The sequence below is a fragment of the Trachypithecus francoisi genome, unplaced genomic scaffold (assembly GCF_009764315.1).
Source record: "Trachypithecus francoisi isolate TF-2019V2 unplaced genomic scaffold, Tfra_2.0 Lachesis_group0, whole genome shotgun sequence".
Lineage (NCBI taxonomy): Eukaryota > Metazoa > Chordata > Mammalia > Primates > Cercopithecidae > Trachypithecus > Trachypithecus francoisi.
This window is the reverse complement of record NW_022681453.1, coordinates 20,740,197-20,756,583: the sequence shown is the minus strand read 5'-3', so window position 1 is coordinate 20,756,583 and position 16,387 is coordinate 20,740,197. Positions and strand designations below refer to the sequence as shown.

The 16,387-nt window shown below is 55.6% G+C and overlaps 1 protein-coding gene across 10 annotated transcripts; it reads right to left on the bottom strand.

Annotated features, from left to right (window-relative positions):
- Positions 1–152: 152 nt before the first annotated feature.
- Positions 153–14,643, bottom strand: ITIH3 (inter-alpha-trypsin inhibitor heavy chain 3). Of its 10 annotated transcripts, none has more exons than XM_033210080.1 (23): positions 13,999–14,643; positions 13,269–13,289; positions 12,243–12,409; positions 12,048–12,152; positions 11,627–11,789; positions 10,963–11,076; positions 9,799–9,924; positions 9,403–9,519; positions 8,967–9,135; positions 8,229–8,354; positions 7,741–7,922; positions 6,372–6,557; positions 6,085–6,224; positions 4,933–5,087; positions 4,195–4,203; positions 3,554–3,682; positions 3,097–3,129; positions 2,804–2,839; positions 2,536–2,649; positions 1,835–2,039; positions 1,036–1,208; positions 731–842; positions 153–400 (listed from the first exon to the last, which is right to left on the bottom strand). In XM_033210080.1, exons 1-23 carry the CDS (start codon positions 14,089–14,091, stop codon positions 271–273), a joined length of 2,805 nt encoding a protein of 934 aa, XP_033065971.1. In that variant the 5' UTR covers positions 14,092–14,643; the 3' UTR covers positions 153–270. The 10 variants fall into 10 exon arrangements, with proteins under 10 accessions (XP_033065971.1, XP_033065972.1, XP_033065975.1 ...); XM_033210081.1 differs by having other exon boundaries at positions 3,554–3,667; XM_033210084.1 differs by lacking the exon at positions 2,804–2,839.
- Between the last annotated feature and the right edge of the window lie 1,744 nt (positions 14,644–16,387).

The window sequence follows — 16,387 nt, the reverse complement described above, 5'->3', positions numbered from 1 at the left end:
CAGTCCAACCAACTCTGTCTCTCAGCTGTGTCAGTGGAGAGGCCCAAGAAGTTGCCTTCCTGCTAACCATCCCCTTTTTTGAGCTGCCATGGGTCCCAGCTGCCTGTTCCCTGGAGCAGAGGCTCGTGAAAGCATGTAGAGGCTGGCAACTGTCTGGTCTCAACCTTGGACTTTATTTTCCCAGCCCTTCCCACAGGCCCCTCTCTGTGCCCAGGTTCCAGATGCCACAGAATCTGGGCCATCCATCCCAACAGGAGCTGGTGTGTCTACTCAAAACAGGTTGGGGACAATGTAGTCGGTGTGGACACCATCAATCAGCCCTTCTCCATTGTTGTGGACGAACCAGCAGACAACCTTCGTGCCAATGTTGGCATCCTTCCTGTAATCTTTCTGGGAGCCTCTGGGGAAAGAGGAGAGATGCTGCAATACTTGGGGTGGGAAAGATGGGTGCTAGGCTCTCGGACCTGAGATTGAAAAAGGATGGGAAGTTGGCAATTCTAACAGCCCAGAATTCTTTGGTCAAGAATGAAGTTACATGATTACTCTTTCTCGGAAGCCAAGTTTAGGCTTTTTCTTGATTAGGAAGAGCCTGGTAGGGGCCAAGACCTCAAAGAGAAACAAGGGTACCCCACAGAAGACAAAAGCCCACCAGACTAATGTGCCTGGGCAGCGGGGGCTCTTTCCTCCTCTTGTTGCTGAGCAGGTGAGGGTGTTGGAGAAGTCTCCTCACCTAGTGACAGTCAGCTGATGGTTCTTCACCACCAATGTGGCATCTGGCTTTGTGGGGTCAGAGCCTGGCCGGATGTCAGACACTTTAAAGTCAAAGGGTTGGAAGAATTGCCCTGGTAAGAAAAACATTCATGCCGTCAGCCCCTGGCCATTGCCACAGGTAACGTGGCCACTGGCCTTTTAGGGTTTATACAAAGGCTGAATGGGGTGTTATGAGCTGGGTACGGGATGGCTAGGAAGGCCTTGTGTATTTCTTTCCCATGCTGCTCTCAGGCCTGAACAGCCTGCAGTCTGTACACTTCATACCCAGCAGCCCATGCGTCTGTGCTGACATCCGGTGACTGTCCACCACGTAGAAGCCTAGAAAGTCACGGTGGACAGGATGTTTCTTCCACACCTGGTGTAGGACGACCACAAAGGTAACCCCATCTCCAAAGGAGACCACCATGTTCTTCTTCCTGTTGATCATCATGGATAGCCTACGAGAGGAGGCCAGAAAGTGGCTGTGGGGCCCAGTGGCTGTGACACTGGGCATCTGACTCAAGGGTATCTTGTGTACAAGGCACCTGAGGGCCCACAGACTCTAGAAACTATCTCAGGAGCATTGGAAAGAGGTTGCCTCATGTACACTGTCTCCCCTCCCGTGAGTGCATCCTTGTGTGTCTATAAGTGGGAAAGAGATGGCTAGCCTATGAGGCTGGAGGCCTGTGGTCCAGCCCCAGGTCAGTCACTGACTTCCTGAATGACACTGGCCAGGCTCCGCACCTTTTCTGAGCCTCAGTTGGAGGCTGTGGGGGATCTGAAGACAGGAGAGCTAAGAAGACGAGCAGCTACAGAAGAGGCAAAAGGGGGCCATTATGATCTAATGCCTTCACCCAACCAGCTGAACTGTGCAGCTACCAATTCCGGCTCTGACAGGGCCCCAGGGTTTGGTTGGGGGCTACTATGGTCACCCTCCCCTGTGGCAGCAGAGTGGATTCTAGGGCCTCTGATCTTTCCTGTGACCCCCATGGGTCTCCTGTCCTGGGATTTGTCTAAATCCCTCAAGAACCTCCTTAGACCCTCAGCCTATAGTCCACGTTGGAGACCTTGTAGGCAAGCTTACCCATCCTGCGTGACCGTGACTGTGTCCAGCCAGCTGAAAGTGCTCGGCACGGCCCTGTTCCACAGGGTGATCTTCTCCGTCGTCACCTCCACCTGGAAATCCATCTGAGCATTGGCAATGCCCAGTTTTCCAAAGTAAGTCTTTCTGGTCTTGGAGTCAGGGCTGCCTCTCTTGTCACCGATGATCTGCCCGTTAACTGTGAGGCCTGCCAGAGGGATGGGGCAGGGAGAGAGACCAACGAGAACTCTGAGTCCAGATTGCCTTTAGGGGTGTGCCTTCCTCTTCAACCAGACCAGCTGAGCTTGGGCAGCAGAGTAGGGGCCCCAAGAGAGACCAGGACTTCAGAGCCCAAGCCTATTGTTTCCTAGACACTCTAGGTTTGGGTCATGCTGGGACATTGTGGGTCTGCCCCTTGCCTGGGCCAGGGAGTGTTGTTCAGAGAAAAACTATTCCCCAGACACAGGCTGGGTCCTACCCTAGGCCCAGGCGGCCCATTCACTCTAATCATCTCCCAATAGCACTGGCATGCGGGGCTGAGTGAGCCTGTGGCCCTGGGCACTCCCCACCCCCAGGGGTTTCTCTGCATGTGAAGACGACGCCTTACTGGGCAGAGTGAGAACCTGGTCCATGTGCCTACCTGGGGGCACCCAAGCCCTCCCAGGAAGAGCCTCCTGGCCCTGGCCCTAGCCTACAAGCCTCACCTGTGACTGGGTCCTGAATAAGGCGCAGTACGGTGCCTGGGGCTTCATCGATGTTGAAGCAGATGGCATCGTCTTTCTCCGGAACTTGGATGATGAAGTGGGGGTCCCCATCCACTGGTGACACATTAGAGAAGGGGCTGACTCCCGGGACCTCTCATCATACCTGGGGTCTCCCCCAGCCTTCTGGCTTCCATGGGCTCAACTCCAAGACAAGCAGGAGCACATGCCCAAGCCCCTGAGCCTTCCCCAAGAGCAGCCAGGGACTCACCTTGGTAGTAGGGGTTTTGAGGAGGCTGGTAGCTGGCTGCAGATACAAAGGGAGAGGGGGCTGAGCTAAGCAAGTGGCCCTGGGAGGTACCCGACGACCTCCATGGGCGTTCAGCTCATGTCCCTCCCCTTCCTGCTCTCTAATGCCATTGCCCTCCCACCCCTCAATCTCCTCAGGGGACATTGTCCATCTGCCTGTCCCGGAGGGCTGAGTGAGTAGCCACAGCGGAGGGACACGTGGCAGGGGCAGGCTCTAAGCAGTGGGCGGAGGGGCAGCCGCCAGCGTGTACTCACTCAGGTAGGACATGGCGGGGCTCACCGGTGTGGCTGAAAAGAAGTCAAAAGGCAGTCATGAGCAGGGTCTAGGGGTTCCTTCTCCCCCAGCCCTGTCCTTTCTGCCTGTCTTAGTGCTGCTGGGCCCCAACACTGGCAGATAGAGGTGGAGATGTGACCCCAAAGATTAGGCTTTAGAAATGGGCACATCCAGGGAAGTCCTTTATGGAACTGGTGGCAACAGGATATGATTTTAATGTTGGGGCAGGGCTTTTTGATGTGGCTGAAATGCAAGCCATTAAGTCATAAGCTTCTTGAGTAATGCTTACAGCAAACATCTGCCCCCACCCCTGGGCTTCCCACCGCCTAGTTGGGGTGAGTGAGGCTCATGGCTGTCTGTTGCTTCTTAGTAGTAAACACCCACCCACACGTGCACACAGGCACACACATATGCCTGCGCATGCGTATATGTACTCACATGCACCGGTACATTTGTCAGGGCTATTCTGAGGGGAAAGTGATGGCCCAGTCCAAAGGTGCCCTGCTTGTAGATGGAGGTGGGGCAGGCCAGTAGGGGCTGGGGAGGCCCTGCCTAGTGGCAGGGAGTCTGTGAGGTTCCAGTTTTGTGGTGAGAGAGGCACAGAGGGCTGTGATCCCCAGCAATCCCCAGCATGGGCACTGGGGCCAGACTGCCTTGGCCTAAGTACCAGCTTGGCCATCTGCTGAGTCTGTGAGCAAATAGACTGAGCAAATTAACCCCTCTGTGCCCCAATTTCCCCATTGTAAAATGGGGACCATAAAAGGACCCTCTTGGAGGGTTGCTATGGGATGAATGAAGTATAAACAACTGACATGCTAAATTGCTCATTTTTACAGGCCACAGATACTGTCACACTGCTTGTCTCTCCCTGGGCAAGGGAAGCCACTCCCAATTCACTTACAGGGATCCTCAGGCTCGGAGAGGGGCAGAGTCATGATTTGGCAATAGGGCTGGGCCTGGGCCCAGGTGTCCCAAGTGTGCCCCCATGGGTGGGGGTCCTATCTTGCTTGGAAAGGCCTCCTCAGTTCTCTCTTGTCTCCCTTCCATAATGTCCACCCCGGTGGCTGGCTAAAGCTTACCTTCCGCATCTGCAGGTGCAGCGAGGGAGGAAGAGGAGAAATGCATTAGAAGCTGTAGGGCACTGGTGAGCAAGGACCAGAGCTGGCTGCTTGGCCAACCAGCCCTAGGCTGTGGGCCTCCCAGCAGCCAGCTGTTCTCCCACTGGGTGTCCCCTGGAACTAGGAGTTCCTGGAAGCCAGAGGCCTGGCCTGGCTGGGCCCAGCTCTTTGCCTCGCATGTCTCCCAATGCCAATCCCCCACCACCACACACAGACCCTGTGCCTAGTTGCAGTGGGCATTTGGGATCCCCTGTTGAGTAGTGCAGTCTGGGGTCTGGTTGAGGGGTCCCAGCCTCCAGCTCTCAGGGACTCTTCCCCCAACAGTCTCTAGGTGCCTGGTAGCCTGCTCCAGGCCTAACTTTCATATTGGAAGTGCTTCTTCTTGTCTAACTAAGCCCTTCCATGCTGTAGCCTCAGTCCTTTTCCTTGCAATGTCCCCTGAGCAGTGTTCCCCTTTACTCACATCCCTTTAGAGGTACAGAGGCTCCTATTCACCCCACACCCCACTGTCCATACTGACTGCTTCACATTGCACCCCACTTTCCCCAGCCCGTGGCCAGTTTTCCTTCAGATGCCCCACTGCAGCAGGTCTGGGTCTCCCCAGCCCGGCCCACTCCTCCACTGGACACTCAGGGGTGGTGTCCAGCGCAGGGTCCTAGAGGGAGGCTTCCGGGTTCCAGCCTCCATCCCTATCCTCACCTTCGCCAGGCTTGTCGGCGATGGCCCTCTCATCCTCGTTGTCCTCAGGCTTGGTCACCACCATGGAGGTCAGTGGAGTCACAAAGTGATACTTGAGGGACAGGTCCAGGGCCTGGGCCGTGAGGTTCTCCTTCTCCTCGCCATGGGCGTTCTTGCTGTGAGGAGGGGCCAGTCAGGAGGACAGCCTGGGGAGCAGCACCCTGCCCGCTTCCCCTGCACTGGAGTGCTGGACGCAGCTGGGGATCCCCACTCCACCTACCCCAGGATACAGCCCAGTTGGGCTCAGAGAAGACTGGCTCACAACTCCCTGGGGCATGTGAACAAGCCCTGTTTCCTCACTGGGCCTTGGTTTCCCCATGTATAAAACATAAGGGCCAGCTGGGCATGGTGGCTCACACCTGTAATCCTAGCACTTTGGGAGGCTGAGGCGGGTGAATCACCTGAGGTCAGGAGTTCGAGACAAGCCTGGCCAACATGGTGAAACCCCGTCTCTACTAAAAATGCAAAAATTAGCCAGGCGTGGTGGTGCATGCCTGTAATCCCAGCTACTCGGGAGGCTGAGGCAGGAGAATTGCTTGAACCCAGGAGGTGGAGGTTGTAGTGAGCTGAGATCGCACCATTGCACTCCAGCACTCCAGCCTGGGTGACAGAACGAGACCCCATCTCAAAAATAAATAAATAAATAAAATAAGGGGCTACAACAGCCACTCACAATGGTGTCCATGTGCGGAGTACTCAGCTAGATTGTGTACTAAAGGCTTCGCAGGCTAATCCCACCCACAGCAACACAACCCTCTCAGTGGGTCAGTGTTGACCCTCAGCTCTGCCCTCTGAACACTGAGGGCTGGGATCCCGGCCTTCAGTTCTGCTCAGTCTCACTACCCCTGGGCCATGCCCAGTGTGGGGAGCAGGGTGCTCAGGACCCCCCTACCCCAGGGCACTCCCAGGCTGCTGCCCACGGAGCTTGCCTGCTTGAGCCTTGGGGCTGCCAGGATGGGGAGTGGCGGCCTGGGGTTCCTTACAGGCTGCTCTACAGACAGTTCCTGGACTGGGCCAAGAAGAGGGCAGCACCGCTGGGACTGTGCACTGGGGTGCCCTTCTGTTGGAGCCCAGCCAGGGGTAGGCACAGGTGGGGGCTGGGGCCCTGCTCACCGCTTCTCCAGCAGCTGCTCGATGGTGAGGTAGGCCCAGAGCCGCTCAATGTAATTCCCGAAGATGTAGTCCCGCTCCTGCAGGGCCTTCTCCATCTCCTTCATGTCCACCTCCTCTGTGAAGGTCAGGTCGTTGGTGGCCTGGGGTGGGGGTGGAAGGAGGCAAGGGGCTGGAGGCCTAGGTGGGTCAGGTTCAGAGGCCACCACTCCTGGACCCTCACGAGGCCAGAGCCCCACCACTGCTGATACCCCATCCCCAGCACATTTCCAGGCCCTGTCCCCACTCACCCCATGGCCCTTCACATCCGCCTTAAAGCTGTTCACGTCCTCGCCTACCAGGCGCCCAGCCACCACAATCTCAGAGCCGTCATAGAAGTGCTGGTAAGTGTTCTGGGTGAGGCCCAGGATGGCATTCTCGGGGTACTCCATCTCCACGCCCGTCAGCAATGGGTTGGCCACCTCCTCATAGAAGCCCTGATGTTCAAACGGGGCCAGTCATCTCAAGCCCCAGGTCGGGCTCCCACCGATGCTGCAGCTGGGCATCCGCGCCCCAGGGCTGGGCCCGTCTTGGCTCCTAATGCTCACTCTGCCTGTCCCTGACTGTGTCCTTCAGTCTGTGGGGGCTGCCCCACCGCAACTCCCTGCTCCCAGGTAGACACAAGGAAGACTAGAAACAACAGTTTCAGAAGTATTTCCTATTTAAAAAAAGAAATATGAAAGGACAGAGTTCTTGGCACAAAGAAAATATTTAAGGAATGTCTGTTGGAATGAAAGCAAGAAGGAGAAAAGGAAGTAAAGAGAGGCAGATGAGAAGGTGATGTGTACATGAGTACAGAGATCCGGAGACAGAGGAGGGAAGGGATGGAGTGGTTGCCCTGCAGAGGTGGAGATGCCGTTACCTGCCGAAAGAAGGAACAAAATTGCCAGATTCAGCAAATACAAAGACAGGACATGCAGCTATGCTGAAGGTCAAATAAACAATGAGTAATTTTTTAGTGTAGGTATGTCTGTTATGGGTTGAATAATGTACTCCTAAAATTCAAACTTATTTGGAGACAGGGTCTACAAAATAAGGTCATGAGTGTGGTCCCTAATCCAAAATGATTGATGTCCTTATTAAAAGGGGAGTTGGACATAGACATCCAGAGGGAAGACGTGTGCAGACACAGGGAGAAGACAGCCATTGATAAGCCATGGAGAAAAGGAAAGAGGCCTAGAACAGATCTGCCCTCATAACCCTCAGAAGGAACCAATCCACTGCCACATGGTTCTAGGACGTCCAGGCTCTGGAACTGGGAGACAATATGTTTCTCTCATTGAAGCCACTTGGAACTTAGGTATGGCAGCCACAGTACACTAATACAAAGTCCTGTGCAATACTTCGGGCATACTTACACTACAAAAATTCATTATTTATCAGAAATTCATATTGAACCAGACGTCCTGTGTTTGCTCTGATAATCCTACTGAAGAAGCAGGCCTGTTGTGTAGCCCAAGGACAAAATCAGAATCCTTATTGATGGGTAAGAGATAGTCAGAGGTGGATTTTGACCTAAGAGGAAGCTCTTCCTAATAACTAAAACTGTCATCTTATGGAGCAGCTGTCTGAGGAAGTAGTGAGCTCCTTATGCCCGGAAGTGTGCAAGACAAGGCATACCTGCAACTGCAGATCGGCATCGGAGTCCTCATAAATGCGCCGGGCAAACCCATGGTTCTCCAGGGCCATGTTCTCCAGGAAGTTATAATTCAGATTGTTGCCAAAGCCCAGGTTATACAAGGGGAACTTGCCCCCGATGGCGTTCCGCACATTCTCTTGGATTTTTTCAGGTCTGCTCTCACCTGTTGGAGAAAGGGGTATTCATTGTCCAGCCCCAGCCCTGGGGATGGTCTAGACCAGCTGTGTCTGGGGAGACGGGACTCCTGCACATGCAGAGTTGGTGGAGTCACAACCAGGAGCCCTTGTGGGGCAGATGGTGGAGAGCCCTGGCAGAGAGAGGCAGGACCCTGCCCTTGAGGGTAGGGAGAGGCAGACCACAGGCAACCCAGGGAAGAGCTACCTTAGGTTTTTCAACAAGCCAGCTACAGAGCCAGGAGCAGCAGCCAAGTGCTTCAGCCCTAGCTCAAAGCCATGCCCATGCTCCTCACCAACATTGGCATCCCCATCAGTCAGCATGATGACGATGGCGGTGCTCCTCTCTGGGACTCTGTGCTCCTCTCGGGCCTTGTTCAGCATACTGATGCCCCTCAGCAGCCCATCATTGATGTTGGTCACTGGGACACAGACAGACAGCACCGTGGGAGGGTGTCCTCAGGGTGCCAGTGTGCAGAGAGGCTGGAGTGGAGGAGGCTGGGACAGCCGGCCCCACTCATGTGCCCAAGAACCCTATCTGCCAGCCCATGGTGGTACTCAGCAAACAATGAATGAACCAGCACGTGAACAAACAACTTCCACTTTCAAATGGGGATGAAAGGGTTGCCAGAAGATGAAAAGCACATGGTGATTGTGAAAACCCTTTGGCAAACAGTTGGACGGACTCCCAGCCCCTCTCACTGGGAGGAGAGGGGAGTGGTGTAGACATCATGTGTCATATTCCATATGAAACAGGGCCAAGAAGAAGGGTTCTCTGTGGCCTTATCTTGCTGGGACTTGTGAGATACCAGGATCATGGATTAGAAACAGAAAGAATGAGTTTCCCTGGACCACAGAGAAGACAACCGATATCCTGTCTTCAAGCCTGAGGACCATCCACTTCCACCTCTACCCCAGCTCGGATCTTCAGGGCCTGAGACCAGCAGAGTCCCTGCCCTAAGAGGGGGGTTGCAGGCTGCTCAGGGACAGAGGGAGGCGTCGCTAGAGCGTGTGGGCTCCGGCTCTGCTCTTACTTCCTTTATCCTCCATGCTCTTCACAAACGTCCTGGCCTCCTGGAGGTTCTCGGGCGTGGCCTGGACTAAGTGCTCTTTCCATGTGGACACATCTCCACTGAACAGGATGAAATTCAGATAGTCTTCCTCTTTCATATCTTCCAGGATTCTGAGAAGGGCCTCCTTTGTCTGGAGGAGAGAGAGACAAAGAGCTGGGAGAAGCTGCAGCAGAGAGTGAAGTCCCTTCTCAGCTCAGCAGGCGGTGCAGCCCACGCCATCTGCACCAGCGAGCTCTGCCTGAGGCTTGCCACAGAAGCGGGCAGAGGCCGTGAGCCTTCTCTTATCCTGTCTCCTTTCTCCTCATTCACCACAAGGATCAGCTTTTTCCACTTAAAAAAAAAACCTACTCTACTCCCTACTCCCCCGAGCCCTGGCTGTGCCACTGGGGCTGATTACCTGCTCTAATTTCCGACCAGCCATGGAGCCGCTGATATCAATCACGAAGGCCACGTTCTTAGGCACCACTGGAAGGCCTTGAGGTGCAAAGAAGTGCACGAAGTAGCCATTGACTATCTGGAAAGTGGGGAGAGAGATGGAGGCCAGTGTCCTTTTAGCAACACCACATTGACTATTCTTGCAGGTGGAAGTCAGACATTTACCAGCCCAAGAAAAAGACGTTCCTATCCCACCCTCTAGGGGGTGCTGCACCAGGCTCTAGGCCATCAGCTGTCCCATATCCTGTAGGAAAACAGCTTTGGGCTGAGGACCCAGGGTGATGGCACTAGATGTAGCTGCAGCCCCTCCCCACCAGCCCTCGCCCCACTGTGATGATGAATCGGCCAGCCTGGGTACCTGCACGTTGCCAGGAGATTCTCTGTTCACGTCATAGGTGATGGTGAAATCTCCATTGAGGAGGGAGTCTGTACAGGTTGGGCATGTACGCTGTTGGTCTAAGCTGGGCTTGAAGGACACATGGCCCTGAGGGATGGAGATGAAAGACCTTGCTCAGGTCGGCCAGGACCTGCCCACTGGCAGATCTCAGTCCTTAGCTGAGGGAGCAGAGGTGCAGCCTCACAGGGAGGAGCCCTTAGCAGCGCAGAAGCTAGCAAGAGCTGGAGGCCTGGGCAGCCCTGCCTGCCGGCGGCGTGCTCTGCAGCTCCCAGGACTCACTGGAAGGCACTGTTTACCATGCTGCAGCCTTTCTGAGCACTGCTCTTCCCCTTGGAGATCAGGGCTCCTGGCGGGGCACAGGCCTTGTCTGATTCAGCTTCCAGCTCCCTTTTTCTTGGCCTCACACACCCATTAGCCCAGCCCACCTTGGAGCTCAGCACTGAGAAGCTACTTAGGAAAGGGGTAGCTTCCCATTAAAAGGAATTTCTTGTAGGGTGGTTTGGAATGTTGGTGTGTGGGTGCCAAGAGGAGGGGAGGTAGAAAGGAGGAGAATGGGGAGAAGGAGGGTCCCTGAGCAGGACGTGGCCCTGCAGAAGCCAGCAGTCCTCTGAGTGTGTGCCCCTCGGGCCTCGCCCTGGAAGTCATGGATGACTGGTTTGTTGTTTATACAAACATTTATTCACCCACTGTTCACAGCCATTAAGGCCCCTGGAACAGCTGGGAGCCTTGGGGACTGGAGCCAACCAGCCAGCACCAAGAATGAAATTCTCTTTAGTCTTTCACCCCTCATTTTGGAGTCAGTAGATCTAAATGACTCCCTCGGGCCTCAGCCTCTGGGCCTGTAAAACAGGGAAGATAAGCCCTGCCCTGTCCATTTCCCAAGGGGGAACAGGACCAGGCTTTGTAAATGGCTCCTCTGGTAGGTCATTGTCAGCAGCCCCTGCCCTCAGCATCCTCACTCCCAACCCCAGTGGGAAAGGAGGAAGGTGATAGTGGCAGATTGATCCCCACCCCTACCCCAACACATGCATGCCTGTAGCAGCTAAGCCCTGGGCTGCAGGCTTGTTCTGCTGGGGTCAGTGTTCCTTCCCCTGCCCCGCCAGGTCTGAGAGACGTCTACATCACCTTTTTCCCTGAGAAGGACTTGGTGAGGGCGCTTCCCAGGAGGTCGTTGGTGATGAACGAGGCCTCAGCATCCAGCATGCTGATTCCCTGAGGCTCAAAGATGTCTACGTCAATCTGAAATGGCCAAAGTAAGGAGATGTCACTTAGTGACCACAGAGGCCAGTTCCCAGAACAAGGTCAATGGGAATGAGATGGGTCTGCGGTGATGCAGGGACCCTCTGCGACAGTGCTGAGGGTGAAGCCTGGTGTCTCCCACTGGGAAAGTGACCACAGGGGCTTGGAGAAGAGTATGCTGATCCTGAGGTGTTACCACTGCCTGCCATATGCACCCGAAATTCCACCACTGACGCTTTTCCTTTGGCTTTCAGCTTTGAGGCAGGAAAGAATGCCCATATGCCCAGTGAGAAGCCTTACAGAGGCACTTGCTGGTGTTGCCCTTGAGGGCCCAGCACCGAGTCTGCATCTGTGGAGTCCGTCCCAGCCTCTTCCCCTCGCCCCTAGATGCTGGGGTCAGAACCACTGAATTCCTGCAGCCTTCCCAGCCAAGGGTGGGGGATACGGTGAGGCAGAACTTTTGCGTTTTTGACCCCCGTCTGAGACTGCCCCATGGGCCAGTTCCTGCATCCCGCTGCCGTCCCCCAGGGCTGCAGGGGCGGTTGGTTACCTCGAAGTGTTTGACCAGTTGCTTAGGCTGGACCTTGAGGTACATCTCGTACTTGCCCTTGCGCCTCTTCAGGAGCTCCTCGTAGGTTAGCTCAAAGGTGACTTTGCTGCCTGCAGCCACGTTGACTGAGACGGTGAACTTCTCCAGCTTCCTCCCAGAGGCTCTGAACAGGGTTCGAGATGGTGACTCCCTCAAAGACTGCAGGAGCCCACCCTTCTGTGCCCCTCAGCCCCAGGCCCAGCCCTTTGGTGAGGGAGATCCCTAACCATTCTGAGCCTTGCTTGCCTCAGCCTCAACATGAGATAATGGCAAAATTACAGGCACATTTTGCTATAACAATAACAATAGTTGTTGCTGTTTGTAGCCCCGAAGGCCCTTGAATCCCAGACATTCTCCCCAAGGCCTGGGAGTCCATGCTTACTTAACCAAGCCAGCTGTCTTGCCCTGGGACACAGCCTTTTCATACTGCTTCTTGGCAGCTTCCTTCTCCTTGACATTCCCAGGGTAGGTAACGCCATCGATGGTCCTGCAGGGAAAGAGAGTTGGGGGTTGGGAGATCACACTGGGCCAGACCCCCGTTCCCGAGCCCAGAGCCAACAGCCATGGTGGTACCCACAAAGTGAAGTTGGTGATGAAGGCTGTCTTGGGCAGCTCCACATCAAAGGAAACCTCCTTGGCCGTGTCTGCACGGTTGACCGCTCTCGTGGTGACAACATTGTGAGCAAAACGGGAGGTCACCTTGGAATTGATTTTGGTACTGTAGACCTCGATGCCATCGGCCACCTTTGGGGAGGTGGGTGGAGAATCAACCAGACTGGGACACTCTAGAACCAGGTTTATAACCCAGCCACCTTCCTTGCAAACCCCCTTGCAGGCTCTGAGGCCCCTGCCTGGCACGCAACCCTCATCCTGCAGGTCTCCTACATTGGAAGACTTGGTGGTGTCCCCAGTCTCCATGTTCTGGCGGCCACCATTATTTGGATGCTTGTCCTGCCTCCTCAACTCTACGATCTGTTTACACACCGCTGCAGCCAGTGAGAGCTTGCCCTCCCCGGTCCTGTCACCCTGAGCTCCAGCCATGCCCGGGACACTGGCTCTGGAGCACCTGCCCCTGGCTCTTCCTGCTCATCCTCCACACCTCACACTCCCTCAAACACACAGCCCAGCCCACCTCCTGGGTCTTTAGGTAATTGCCTCATTCTGTCTCCCAAAAAGGAACTGATTTCCTGTGCCAAGGGAAGTCTCCAGACACTCTCTTTCCAATGGGGTGTTGGATTTTGAGAGGCTCTAGGGAGGCGTTCCAGCCCCTCCCCCTAGGGATATAAAGATGCTTCGTGAGGGTATGGCAGGGACCACATCACAGAGCCAGGTACCAGCAAGTGCTAAGGAAGTGTCTGCGGAAGGAAGGGATGCCTGTAAGGGGCCCTCTTGGGCTACATCCTGCGAGGTTGGAGAGGTTGCCATTCTGTGGTGTGCTCTTTCCCAGAAGTCCTGCACCACTGGAGGCTGCCAGGGCAGGGGGCCATTAGCTGTTTGCCAGCTGTGAGGAGTCTGCTGTTATGGCCTACACCTTCAGTGGTTGGGCAACCAGCTCCATCCTTCCCTGCCCCACTCGGTCCCACCCCCCGGTGAAAGTTCTCACCCCTTCCGGGAGGCTCCGTTTCTGAAAAAACAAAAACAAACACAAACAGAAGAATCAAGCCAAGGCCAACGCCAAGGCCTCATGGCCTGGGAGGCTCTGGGCTGAGACCAGGGATACAGTGGTGCCCTGCCTCCCACACACCTGAGTGACCCTCGGACATAGGACCCTCCAGAGCCACATGTCAGAGTAGAAAGAATTCTGAATAGATGGGGAAACTGAGGTCCAGAGAAGGGCAGGTCTCCAGGTTACCAGGAGAGCAGGGCCGGGGGAACCGAACCCAGAGCTCTCTTCACACCCCACGTGCTCCACCTCATTCTATCTCCCATTCTGCCTTTCCCCGGCCCCCAGGCCCCCTTAGGCCTCCTTCCAGAGTACCCCTCCCCCCACCACACCCCACAGGGCTCAACTCAGTGTTTTGTAGAGGTCACACTCGTCTAAGACTTGAACTTTCATTGCCCCTCAGTGAAGTGAACAGTTCATGGTGCATTGCTCTTTTGACAAGTGGGGAACCTGAGGCCCAGGGAGTTTTAAGAGCCTTCCCAGGGTTAGACAGCAGGTTAGCAGAGGCCTCAGCTGGAGCCCAGTTCTCAGTGTCCACACTACTCCCAGCGGCTTAGTGCCCAGCCCTCTGCCTCCTCTTCACTCCTCTTCTCTCAGAGGCCTTGCCAAGCATGGTGTCTTCTGCCCATTCCACACCAAGACTCAGATGGCAAAGAGGGGGCAGACTTACCCCAAGCAGCTGAAAGGGGCTTCTCGGGAAGCCAGAGGCTGCCAAGCCAGAGAGCAGAGCCAAGATGAGACAGGGCCACCACACAGATGCCATTGCTGAATACTCAGGCCTGGCCCACGCTCCTTATATGAGCAAGCCTGGTGTTTTCCAAGCAGGGTCAGTGACCCGCAGCGGGGGTGGGAGGAGTGGAGGCAGGAAGGGCCTCTGGGAAGCTGGGCATGGGTGGAATGACGGGTCATTCGACGTGTCTGTCTGACGAAGGCCTGGTGGGTCTTGCCAACAGTGTTGGGGCTTCATTCCTGAGAGAGCAGAGGACTTGGAAGAGGCCCCCAGGAAAGCAGAAGCTGTGTGCCAACAAATAGACTCTGGGACTCCCTGGAGTGGGTGATGGAGATGGGGTGTGGGGTTGCATTTAGAGCAAAGGGCATCTCAGCATTGTTGCCTCTTATCCCTACCACTGGGACTGCCTCTCTCTGGCCTCCTGGATTGCAGCCCCTCCCTTCTTGAGGCAGCCAGGGCATGAAACTAGACTGTCACCTGCAGGCTGGGACCTCCACAGTGAAGCCCCTCTCTCACTACCCTTCTATGTCTCCCAAGGCCCCAGGGAAAGGACACACGATGATCCCAGCAGCCCAGCTCTCTCTGTGATCTGACCCCAGCTTGCTTTTCTGAGTTTACTCTCTTGCACCAGCACACACTCCCCTTCTGCACATGTCGCATCTTTCATCTCCCTGCCAGCCTCAGTGCCTCCCCTCCAGGACCCTTCCCCCACCATCCCCTAGAGGACTATGGGACATCCCTGCTCCAAGCCCCAAGTCCCCTGAGGGCCTGCTTTGTCATGACCTTATGTTGAGGTCGGTGTGCTCAGATCTGCCTGCCCCCTCTGCACCCAGAGCTCCTGGGGGCTGAACCATGTCATGTTTCCCTCTGTGCTTCCAGGGCCCAGCCAGGCACTTGGCTGCCCTCAGCCTTTTGGGGAGTCATTGCCCTAAAAGTCTGTAGTGAGGCTGGGCTCCAGCTTCCACGACAACAGGAGCTTTATAGGCAGGACCTGGTCTCAGTGGGGGCTGGGACCTCCTGAGCCGCCCCAGGACCCTGCCAGCCTAGCCCCTTCAGGGCAGCTGTTGCACACCCACCATAGCCATGGCTTCTCTGAGCTCAGCTGGCCCTGTGACCCTTCCACTGGGCAGCCTACTACTGCATGGAGTAGACAAGGATGGCTGGGTTCAGGACAACTAACTTATGGGGTATGCAGCGGCCTCAGCTGAAAGCTCTAGTGCTGACTGGGATATGTGCAGAGAGAGTTGTTGGGAGCAGAGGAGCCGAGAAGGCAGAAGGCAGAAGCCGTGGGGCAGCGGAAGCCCTGAGGAGGGTATGGTCTAATGGCTGGAAGAGGCAGAAGCCACAGAGCAATGACAGAGAGTTGCCAAATCAGCCAGACACTGTGGCTCTTGCCTGTAATCCCAGCTCTTTGGGAGGCTGAGGCTGGAGGATCACCTGGGCCCAGGCGTTCGAGGCTGCAGTGAGCGCTGTGTTCGTGCCACTGTGCTCCCGCCTGGGTGACATGACGAGACCCCCGTCTCAAAAAAAAAAAAGAAATTGAAAAGAAAGAGTTTCCAAGCCAGTGAAATGATGGCCAAGTGGCAGATGCTGCCTGTGCTTGGTGTCTGGTGGGGCAGTGCCTGTTTCCCTCAGGCCTCCTGAACCCTTACACCAGCCTCAGCAGGCACCAAGCTCGGGTCTGATGGAGTCCAAACCCAGCAGGTGCTGGTGCCTGGGTGTAGAGAAAAGAGCCCTCAGAGCTGCCATGGCTTCACTTCCTGGTTCCTGGGACGTTTTCAGTCCCGTGGCCGCTGGCACTGGGTGGCTGGCCCTGTTGCCCAATGGCTCCTCCTCACAGACCAGCAGCTGCCTGCAGAGCTTCTCCTGTCCTCTCTCATCTGGACCACTGCCCCATCCCCAAGTGCCTGGAGTTAGTTTGGGGAGAGGGACAACTCGAAATAGGGATTCTGGAGCCGCTCAAACGGCCTCAAGGGATGGCTGGGGACTTGGAGGAACCAGAGTTGTCATGCAGAGTTTAGAATTAGACGGAATCTAAGAGATCTTTGGGTTCACCCCCTTTCCATTCTATAGGAGAGGGAGATGAGGCTCCCATTGGGCAGGACTTGCCAAGCGTGACCCCAACAGCTGGCAGCTCACAGCTCTTCCTGGAGAACCCCAGGATACCTGGGAAGGTGGGCTGGCCGCCCCACAGCCCGCTGCTAGGGGCTCTGTGTTCCGAAGGCCTGGGGCAGCCTTTGAGCTCAGCATTGGTGTTATTGATCCAGGCCCTCAAAACCAGTCCTTGTTCTATCTGGTCCCTTGTGAGCCTCATTTGTAGTGGAAACTG

What these genes read in the sequence shown, in the direction of transcription:
- ITIH3 (XM_033210080.1), bottom strand. Translation starts at nt 14,091, where the DNA reads ATGGCATCTGTGTGGTGGCCCTGTCTCATCTTGGCTCTGCTCTCTGGC. An exon ending in AACGGAGCCTCCCGGAAGGG is followed by an intron (nt 12,410 to 13,268) that starts GTGAGAACTTTC and finishes ACCTCCCCAAAG; the next exon opens with GTGGCCGATGGCATCGAGGT. An exon ending in AAGACAGCTGGCTTGGTTAA is followed by an intron (nt 11,790 to 12,047) that starts GTAAGCATGGAC and finishes AACCCTGTTCAG; the next exon opens with AGCCTCTGGGAGGAAGCTGG.